Consider the following 10786-nt stretch of genomic DNA (forward strand, 5'->3'; position numbering starts at 1 on the left):
CTATGTAACAGGAGAAACTACATTTCAAACGGACTTCATCTGTCACGTATCCTGGAGATTATGAAAGTCGCTATATAAATGTAGACTTTGTCTTCCCATCAATTTCTGTTTTTCTCCCGCAATTATTAACATAGAGTCAACACAGAAACTCAAAACGACGAATTAGAAATTGATGCGCACTACGCATCTGTACTGTTTATATAACTGCTGGAAACGTGTCGACGCTGCAGCCGATTCTTCTAGAAACTTGTACTGACCCGTTTCACCCAATAGTAATGAGACAATGGCTCTCAATTTCGCAACCTCTCTCGCCCTCATGATGCAATCAGTCTCAAACCTGCCACTGCTCAACCAACCGGCACAACAATCCACTCTCGCGAGATCACCACCCCCTCCACGCGCCCCCCCATCCTAACTTCAGAAACCTGCGTGTCGACGTCACTCTGAATGACAAGCCGCTCGACCACGTACAACAAAAGCCCCAGGTACGGTTTTCCAATGAGAAAGCCAGTAGCTGCACAACAGCCAATCGTAGCGTGGGCTTGGGGCGGGCCCAATGTGCTATCAAGCTAGGTTGAGCTGACTGTAACTGGCGTCGATATAGAAAGGCGTTTTTTTGTGGCTTGTGGGGCAAACGTCGTGGAGGTGAGCGTAGCGGAGGGAGTGGAGCGGGAGGGCGAGCTCGTTAAAACAATTTATTCGGGCCAAATGATAAGAATTGAGGCGGAAATTGGGGCTGTTTAGGATTCACGTTGACTTTGTGATTTTTCTCGCTCGCAGATTGCCGCAAACGAGGGCGTCTCGCTCCACCGACGGGCTTTTTTATTTGTTGCGCAGAGAAGGAGTTCGGCGTCTCGGCACCGTGACGTGCCGTCCAGTAGTTCACCATATCCAAGAGCGATTAGGCTTGTGTTTATGTCTTTGTTTTGTGAAAACGGTAAGGTTCTGTGTATAGGGGATGTAATTTAATTTAGGATATGGTAAGGTAAGCGGTCGGTAGCTGAAACGTGTTGGAAGAGCTGGATGAAGGGTTTCTCAAAATGGCGCCGTACGGTCCCGGCTGGGACTGAGCGATTACCTCCCTCGTCCGTGTGACGCAGTCTGCACCACTTTTCGGAAGACTCTTGACTTGTACTGGGAGACAGTGGTGGGACCCTCGCGAGTGGTGTAAACTCGCAGCTCGTTTCTCGATGAGCACCCGTTGATGGGTAGCCGCTAAGAAGCGTTTAGTTAAAGAAGGCAGTATATTTTTCGCTGCCCTGCAATATTAAGGACTGCGCATGGTGGCGCTAGGTAGTGACTCACGTGTTGCGGAGGCTGTGCTGCTGCACCAAGCAATGACTCAGCGCTTGGCTGCCTCCTCCCCGTAACAAACCTCACTACCCGAAATGCCACCTGGCTGATCACTTATTATTCTCGTTAGCCTTGGTTCGTGCTATCAACTGAAGTGCATTTTTTTCAATGTTTACAACAACAGATCAGTACTTGTCAGAAACTTGGAATACGTGACTGAACACTTGGTGAAATCTCTGGGGTGTTTTTTTGGTTGAATTACCATAAATGCTATACTATCCGACTTGTAACTTTTTTTGGCTTTGATTTAATGCATATGCATTAAATCCATGTGTGATAAGATGTATGCTTGTGTTTTTTAATCATGCCTTTGCTTTCTGGTTTAGAGAAACATTTTTTTATTGTTTTGCTTGAAGTGATGATTGTAGAATACAGTGTGAATTCATAGCTTTTATCCACAAATGCCCCCATGCAGAGTATTTGAGAAGTAATATATTTTCTATCTAACATCTCTTTTTATTTCTCTCTTGTAACTACAGAGCTGTTGCGCAGCCGTTGGTACCTGTGTCGGGGAAACCTAACCAACAAACGGGGAACTTGCAGCCTAAGTGGCGCAAACTTTTTCATGTCAGAGACCGAGTACACTTGCAATTGTTTATGTCATCCATTCTTCTTCAGACAGAAGATACCAAAAAATTCCATTCAAAGATCTTTTCACTTTACTCATAAATCTAATAGTAAACCAGAATGGCTGTCAACGTCAATCGCAGTGTGTCTGACCAATTCTATCGGTACAAAATGCCCCGTCTGATTGCTAAGGTGAGAGTGATTGGAAATTTTTTTTGAATTAGTTTTAATTTGGAGCTTGACTGTCAAAAGCTAAAATGTGTTTTTTTTTCTTTTCCCTTAGGTCGAGGGCAAAGGGAATGGTATAAAGACAGTAATAGTCAACATGGTTGATGTTGCCAAGGCGCTTAATCGGCCTCCAACGTGTAAGTATTCTTAAATAATTCTAGCTTCATGTTTAGAGACTATGCAACTGTCCATCTCTAATTGGAAATATTATTAGTCAATTTTCTTAAGCATTCTGCATAGACACACATGCAACAACTTTAGCTATTAAAATCTCATTAGCTGTTTTGTTAAACTAGACAGCTAGTCTGCTGATTAATTTATGCCATATTGGTTACTTTTAATGAAAAATTGGAACAGTTGAGAATAGTAATGGTTGAAACGCAGCCCATAACAATGGCTCACTGAACCTGGATCTTCTCTAGAATTTCCCATTTAACCTGTTCTTAATCAACTTCCCTTTTGGAAAAGGAACATGTACTTCAATACCTGTTCTCGCTTATTCCACCCCTGGAAAGGAGCTGATAGATAAGGGCACAAATTTCCCCAAAATTACAAGTGAACAGTTGATTTTTTTTTGTCAGAGATGCTTTGTTCTTTTTGAAATAACTGGATATTTGGCTGTCAATTAATAGATTTAAGGATTGAGGTGATCCTTGGCTGTGTATGTGCTATGGAGCACGTATCTACAGCTTTTTGAAACAATAAATCCATTGCACCCTGACTTTTTAAAAAACTTTTTAACACTATATACTTGTAACAAATATAGGTTTTAATGGCTGAATTGCTGAGGCACGAAGGCACTTTGTCCAGTTGCTTCAATCTTTATTTTAGACTGCTATTAATAGTGGTTATGTAGTTAGAAGCATGAGGTCTACTGTATAATTTGAGGTACTTTCATGACTGTAGGTGAACATCCTGTACATAAGGCCCTGGTCCTCTGTCCTATCCCAAAAAATGGGAATCATCATTGAATTAAATCTTTCAGTTATTAGCAGGTGGTAAATGTCAGCTGTACTATCCTACCTTGGCTGAGCTGAAGGGTCACTGTTTTAAAGTTGAAAATAAGTTTGACTAATTGTGTAACGCTGTTTTGATTTAACTTGGTTTTTTTTTCAAATATTTAAAATCTTAGATCCCACCAAGTTTTTTGGTTGTGAGCTGGGAGCTCAGACCCAGTTTGATTCAAAGAATGACCGTTATATTGTGAATGGATCTCATGAGGCGAATAAGCTGCAAGACATGCTGGATGGATTCATTAGGAAATTTGTCCTTTGTAATGAGTGTGAGAATCCTGAAACTGACCTGGTGAGTGTTCAGTAAAGCTGAAATACTGTTGGTTAGTATAGAATGCTATTTGTTACGTGGAGCATGATTAAAACCAGTTGAAGGTAAAGGTATGTATTGAAAGCTTGGTGCAGTTTATGCCACTTTGTTCATAGATTTGTGCACACTCTCTTGATCCATCTATTGTCTGTTTCTCAAGCTGCACCAACTCATGAAACTTGTGCATTCCGTTCCTGCAGTTCTTCAGTTTTTGCAGCCTTCCATGCTGCTCTTTTTTCCTCCACCTGATGCCGCCTTCCTAATGTTGAGGGCCACTATCATGTGTAATAGATTTTATGTAGTAACACCTTCAAGGCCGTGTTCAACCACCTTCCACTTTTTTTTCCCCTTTCTCTCCAGCATGAGACCACTACACATCCTTCATTATTTCAAAAGGATTCCCTTTTTTTTGCTGTTCTGTTTGGGAAAAGCAAGACTGCCCTTTTTTTCATCCCAAGTGAAACAGCTTGTACTTGTATACAACTTTTGCTGTTCAGGGATCATCCATTAACAGGCTGGCTGGTCACTTTGTACAGTATCCCTGTTGAGGCCACAGGCATGGCCCCAAGTTTCTTGCCACTTTTCTTAAATTCTCTACCTTGTTAGTGGTTACTATTGTGACCTGAAGTGCTCCTATGAAAGCTTAAAACAAACTTGAGAAACAGATCTTCCATCCTTGGCTCTGCACTCCATAACCTTCAGGTTCAACTTTTTCAATAGCAGTCCCAGTGTGGGAACAGGCCACTTGGCCCAACCAGACCATCCTTACTCTATCCCTGTAACCCTGCATTTCCTATGGCTAATGCACCTAACCTACACCTGAACACTATGGGTACTTTAACATAACCAATCCATGTGCACGTCTTTTGGATTGGGAGGAAACCGGAGCACCTGGTGGAAACCCACATAGACACGGAGAGTGTGCACACTCCTCAAAGTCACCCAAGGGTGGAATCCAACCTGGGTCCCTGGCGCTGTGGAAGCAGTGCTAACCACTGAGCCGTCCCTCTTTTTAAGCAACAATGTTGCAGATGGCAGGATTCAAATCTACACAGGAGCAACCCCAATGGATTTCTAATCCATCACTGTTTAATCTGTTGGCAGTGACTACAACTACTTGAATTTAACTTCTGTCTCCTGTATTTTCAGTTTTTGTGGGTGTGTTTGCTGAATTCAGGTGGCTGCTGTTTAGGTGTTTATCTCTTATCTGGCTGCTAACATGGCATGCTGCTTTCTACTTTTTTATTTTAGATTTTTTTCTTGGTTTTGCCTCTTTTTGCTGCCTCCACCCCCCCCCCACACCCTCTGGCTAGAGGGAACTGGTATCTTTCTCTGCGTGTTATGTATTTAAATTGAGTTCTATAAATTATCAACTTGACCTGCAATTTTTAAGACTGCATCAAGATGTATGATTTAATTTTTCAGCATGTCAATCCAAAGAAACAAACTATCGGTATTTCCTGTAAAGCCTGTGGATACCGAGGCATGCTTGACACACGCCATAAGCTCTGCACATTCATTCTTAAAAATCCACCTGGTAAGTTGTGGTTTTTTTTAATAACATTGAAATGCAAACCTCAAGTCCAAAAGTCCTTAAGATATTTGACATAAGGATATCTGTTCCAGAAAATGGAGATGGTGGTTCAGCCAAGAAAGAAAAGAAAAACAAAAAGGGCAAAGACAAGGAAAATGGATCAGTACCTAATTCGGAATCATCCACCCACAATGAGTTTGATGCACCGGAGGCATTGGTAACTTTTTTTCTACATAGGGATTTGCAGAACATCCCAGGGAAGCTATTTCAGCTGCCAGCACTCAACAATTTAGCATGTTCCTTATCCCTGTTCCTGCTGGTTTGCAGTTTGGGGTTTTTTTTAGATGTTTTATCCAGTTTAGCTTTAGAAAGCTGTGACTTGCATATGCCCCTCAGGAGCAATATATTCTAGATCCTTAACACCTCTTCAACCTGACCTACCATCCTCACTGCATGGCTTGCGCACAATGTAGTTTAAGGAAACCTAACTGCTTGATGTTCATATGGACTCTAGAACAGTAACTTATAACCAATTTCTCTGCTAGGATGGTGAAGATGATGATGATGACTGGTGTGAAGAAACCACAGAAGAAGCCCAGCGGCGTCGAATGGGTGAAATCAGTGAACATGCCAAAAATTTGACACTCAGTGATGATCTGGGGAAAACTTTAGAAGAAAGAGTGAACTTGTTCTACAACTTTGTCAAGGTATTCATTATGTCCTGCATCTTCAGCTGAATGGCCCTAACCCTGCTTTTGCTCTGAAATTCAAAGTCTTAATTTTTTTTTCTATTGGTTTCCATCTGTAAAAGTTGAGCAGTATACACAGCATTAAATAGAGTTTGTCATACAGCACAAACAGGCCCATCAGCCCAACTCATCCATGTGAACCAGGTTTCCTAAACTGAACTAGTCCTATTTGCTGGTGTTTTGGCCCATATCCCTCTTCTTGTACTTTTCCAAATATTTTTAAATGTTGTTGTTGTTGTTGTTGTATTGTACCTGCCTCTACCACTTGCTTTGGCAGCCTGTTTCAAATACACACCATCCTCAGACGGGAGAAACAGTTGGCCCTCGTCCCTTTTTTTAAAAATCTTTTCCCCTCCTTAAACCTATGCTGTCTAGTTTTGGACTCCTCTACCCTATGCCCTTGATTTTTGTAGACATCTGAACAGTCACCCCCCCCTCCTCCTCCTATGCATGAGGAAAGAGTCCCAACCTCCACTCCAACACTACAGTCTTGGCAACATTCTTGTAATTTGTTTTGTTTTTTCTTTTTGCACCTTTAAATCTGGCTGTAACAATGTTGTCAAGTGTTGTTTTTTTTGTACAGCCATAACATGACATCCCAGCTCCTGTACTTGATGCTGTGAGCAATGAAGTCAAGCATGCAAAATAGGCAAAGGTTTTGATTCCTACATTTTTTTAACTTGTCAGTTCCAGGAATTGCTGTTACTTGCACAATGTGGTCCTTTGCAATAACTAGTGCTAGGAAATATTTCCATCAGTTGTACTGAAGTTGGGTTTGGAAGCACAAACAGATCTCATATCAATGAATGATGGAAATCCATCTTTAAATTTAATCACTTGATTTTCTTTTCCCATTATGTGGTTGCATTGGATATAACTTGATGTCTTTACTGATTTTAATAATCAATCCAGAAATCAAGTATTTAAATTTGTTGGTATTCCACTCTGGAGAGTGGGGAAACTTAAGTCTGAAAACTAATGGCCAGTGTTGGAGTATGTAACTGGCTGTGATATTTTCTTGCAGAAAAAGAAGGAAGAGGGCATTATTGATTCTGCTGATAAAGATCTTCGATCAGAAGCTGAAAGATTGGATGTAATAGCTATGGGCCCTCTCATACTGAGTGAACTGCTTTTTGATGAGAACATAAGAGATCAGATCAAGAAATATAAACGACACTTTCTGCGTGTAAGTAATTCCTCCCTCTCAAACTGAACAAAACTGCAGGTCCTAGAAATCTGAAAGATTGCTGGAGAAGCTGTGCCAGTCTAGCAGCATCTGTGGAGAGATGGTAGGAGGAGGGTCTGAAATTCACTGGACTCAACATTAACTGCCCAATGTTTCACAGGTGCTGCCAGATCTGTGTATTTCCAGCAATTCCTTTGTTTTACTGTTCTTCTTAGATTAACAGTACATTAACTTTTTTTCATTTGACAGTTCTGCCATGGTAATAAAAAGGCTCAGAAGTATTTACTCGGTGGCTTTGAGTGTCTGGTGAAAATACATCGGGACCAGCTGCTGCCCAGAGTTCCGCATGTGTTGAAGCAGCTTTATGATGCTGATCTCTTGGAAGAAGAGGTTATTCTTGCCTGGGCTGAGAAAGTAAGTTTGAGCAAATGTGAAATTTGAATGTTGATTGTGTACTGTAATGTAAAAATCCAATTACATTGGTAGAGAAGAAGCCAGGATAGATGTACTAACTATGCAACGGCACTGACTTTATCATTACCCCTCTGTACTTGAAATAAAGAGTCATGGAGAATTTGGCTGAAGATGTCAGTCTAATTTTTAGGAGTGGTTGTGGTGAAAGTCACCATGTGAAGTGAGTTGAGAATTCCTAGCAAAGTCTTTCTTTTTTTAAAGCTGGAGTTTTCCTTCCTGAGACAGGCTGAATAGAAGAAACTTTGTTACCTCTTTTTTTTGAATTAAATGACTTGAGGTGACTAATTCTATGCAATGGGGAGCCATTTGGTATTTGATTTCTTTTCATACTTAAGATCACACTGCAGAACCATAGCTAACGGTGAAGCATTAGTCAATTTTACTGAGATCTACAGAATTTGTTTAGTGCAGATTAACCAGAATAACTTTTTATTATAAACAAGGTCTCCAAGAAGTATGTCCCAAAAGAACTTGCCAAAGAGATACATGCAAAGGCAGATCCATTTATTAAGTGGCTAAAAGAAGCTGAGGAGGAGTCTGAAGAGGAGGAAGATGATGATGAGAAGGATGTGGAGGTATCTGTTTAATTGATTCCCTTGCAATTTATGAATGTTATGAACATTGCTGTTTAATGTGTGCATTGATATAGATTCCACAATTGAACTGAGCTTGATCTAGTACATCCATCAGTTGCACAATTGATCTATCATTCAAATTTTTGATCTTGGCAGCTCTACCTTGTGGAAATCTGGAGTATTGTGTTGCATTCATTTTAAACTAGTCATGTCATGTTTATCTTGCAGGTGGTTTATGATAGCTCTGCAAGAGAACTGACAGTGGAAACTGTGAAACCCATTAAGACGAAAGAGGAAGAAGATATAGATATTGATGCTATTTGATGTATTCTTACAGGGGACAAAATCAACCTATTAAATCTTGCAGCAGAGAAGTCAGTAATGAAGAAATTCCTGTATTTCAACTGTAATTGCTGAATTCAGACTCTGCTTTTCAAAGTCTACAATATGATTCTAACACTTCACTACCACCTCCACCTACCAGTTAGGAACTTAAAGCATGTCCAAAGTCTAAATGGTAGAATGGTCCTACTATAAATTTGTCTAAACTTTTCTTGTTGCTATTGGGTAATGCTTCAGCAGTTACTGTGCATTTCTACAGGGATGTAAAATAGAAATTAAAGGGGATTGTGTTCTGTATACCAGCACCTGGGTTTTTATTCAGTGTGTAAATGTAACTTGTCAAACAAATTTTCAGGGTTTTAACTCACTATTAAAATAAGAGCTAACTCATTGTATATGGAGGCTACTGCCTAGCTGTCTGTAAGATTATACTGCTATTAAGTGCTTCATGACTAAGCATTTGCAATGACTAAAGTAACAATCCATTATTACAACAAACTTCTGGTACACTCTGTATTAATCATCTTGGATGATGGGTGAACTTCAGCAGAGCCTGTGCTCTCTTGCCCACTTAACATACATGGGTATGTGTACCAACAACAGTGTTTATTCAGACAGCAATTTGTGTATCTAAGCAAAAATTCTGCTTTTTGTGGATGCAATCACTGATTATTGATGCACATAGTATGACAATGGAATTAGTGGAATTATTTGTTTGATAGAAGGTGATGGCTTTTGCATTTTTCACATGGAATTTAAATGCATATTTGTTTTTGGCAGTTTTTTGTTCTGATGTTTTTGGCATGGTAGTTAATTGAATTACTTCAATCTTTTTGAAAAAGTAAACATTGCAGATACTAGAGATTTGAAATCTTGGATAGTTTGAATTTTGGCCACTGATTGTTCTGTTTCAGTAAAGCCTCTTGACCCAGAATTTTTTTTAATTCCCATCTAGTCTATTGACTTTTTTTTTAAATTTGGGTCTGATTTTTGGGATCTAGTTCCTGTAATGTAGCGAAGGGTGGAGGGCAAGAAGGTAAATTACCCTGATCTAGGACTGACTTCATATGTGCCTTTTTTTGATCTTGAGTCTGTACACTAACTTTTAACTTTAAAGAAATTTTAGATTAGGTACCCTGTCTAGTTGATGATAAAATGCAGCCATTGATTTTTGAGAAACCTCCTGAATTTGTTCACTCTGCCACAACCACTGCACACCTTTTTTTATTTCTGCCCATCATTCTAGTAATAATTGGCCTACATTCACTGGCAAAACATTAGATGTTTGCTACTTTTTAGAGGTATTGACTGGTCCCAGTAGTACCATAATTTTGTGTTTTTTTGAGATCTTTTGGTATGAACTTTGAAAAAGAGGTTAAGTTTTGGTCTGTCCAGTTTTGGGGTTTGCATTAAAGCTCATTGTCTAATGAGAGAAATTACTAACAGGTGGATCACTGGCAGTTTTGCAGCCAAAGATCTAAATTTCAGATCTCTAGTGCAGTAAAGAATAAAATTTAGTCTTTTGAATTACTGTGCCTCTTCAAAGTTAACAATCCTTTGTGCAAACTTGCCTTTTGAGAAGTAGCTCTGTTTCTGGCCTGTGAAGATCTTCACTTGAGGGTCTCTGATTGCAATAACCTTTTTTTAATTTTTTCAATTCAGAGCATAAGCAAATGCTTTTTTTCCTGTCCTGACATGGGAACTTGACAGCAACAAAAGACTTGCTTTTTCTGAAGATTTTTTTTCTTGTAGTAGTAACAACAATAATAAGGTCTGCAAGAGAATGTGCATCGTCTAAAAATAGACATGGTATGGGATTGTGGTAGGGACCTACATTGTTTCAGTACTTCAAACAAGGCACAACAGCACATATGTTTTGCTGACTATCAAAAATCTAAATCTCTCAAGCTAGCCTCCATTCTTGACTTCAAGTTGTTGGCCTCTAAGGATGAACCATTGAGCATGATTGCAAAGCCAATTGAAATCATTCTTGTAGAAACATTGCATGTGAATAAAGTTAGCTTTTGGTGTGTAAGCTATCTGACATGTGCTTGTCATATTTCTTTGTAAACTTCTTGACTTTTTTCCACTTCAGAAATACAGGGAGTTATGTAGCTGAGACAAATCAGAAAAGGGGATGATGTTGCCTTGATTAAACTGCAATGTTGGGTTTTTAAAGGATGTGGCAATATGAAGTTGCACTCCCAACATCTACTCTATGGGTGCAATTCTAGATGTTTTGTAGTAAATAGTTTCACTAAACAGCCTTGGAGTGCAGAAGCAAATACCCTGTTCTTTACCTAATCTAGATACTATCAATGATTAGCAGGGTTTTGCTAGATAGCTAGCTACTAGAACTTCCTGTAACTCATTCTAGCTACTGTAAAGTGCTAGAGAAATTCAACAGCTGTGGCAGTATTTAAGGAGAGTTGTTATATCAGATTTGAGGTGTTAA

General features: G+C 39.6%; 1 protein-coding gene across 3 annotated transcripts; it reads left to right on the top strand.

The window, feature by feature from the left end:
* Window positions 1-525: 525 nt before the first annotated feature.
* eif5 (eukaryotic translation initiation factor 5) lies at window positions 526-10370 on the top strand. Of its 3 annotated transcripts, XM_020531824.2 has the most exons (12): window positions 526-645; window positions 781-937; window positions 1833-2112; window positions 2204-2285; window positions 3281-3453; window positions 4897-5008; window positions 5098-5222; window positions 5551-5712; window positions 6779-6940; window positions 7190-7354; window positions 7858-7989; window positions 8218-10370. In XM_020531824.2, exons 3-12 carry the CDS (start codon window positions 2041-2043, stop codon window positions 8311-8313), a joined length of 1281 nt encoding a protein of 426 aa, XP_020387413.1. In that variant the 5' UTR covers window positions 526-645; window positions 781-937; window positions 1833-2040; the 3' UTR covers window positions 8314-10370. The 3 variants fall into 3 exon arrangements, with proteins under 3 accessions (XP_020387413.1, XP_048455671.1, XP_048455670.1); XM_048599714.1 differs by lacking the exons at window positions 526-645; window positions 781-937 and adding an exon at window positions 1405-1428; XM_048599713.1 differs by lacking the exons at window positions 526-645; window positions 781-937 and adding an exon at window positions 1422-1520.
* The last annotated feature ends 416 nt before the right edge of the window (window positions 10371-10786 follow it).

This window comes from Rhincodon typus, chromosome 8, assembly GCF_021869965.1.
Source record: "Rhincodon typus isolate 14 chromosome 8, sRhiTyp1.1, whole genome shotgun sequence".
In the NCBI taxonomy this organism is placed as follows: domain Eukaryota; kingdom Metazoa; phylum Chordata; class Chondrichthyes; order Orectolobiformes; family Rhincodontidae; genus Rhincodon; species Rhincodon typus.

Bases quoted from the DNA above. Each gene is read 5' to 3' on its own strand.
- eif5 (XM_020531824.2), top strand. From the start codon at position 2,041: ATGGCTGTCAACGTCAATCGCAGTGTGTCTGACCAATTCTATCGGTAC. The intron at 3,454-4,896 runs GTGAGTGTTCAG...TTAATTTTTCAG, and splicing joins AGAATCCTGAAACTGACCTG to CATGTCAATCCAAAGAAACA. The intron at 7,990-8,217 runs GTATCTGTTTAA...TTTATCTTGCAG, and splicing joins ATGATGAGAAGGATGTGGAG to GTGGTTTATGATAGCTCTGC.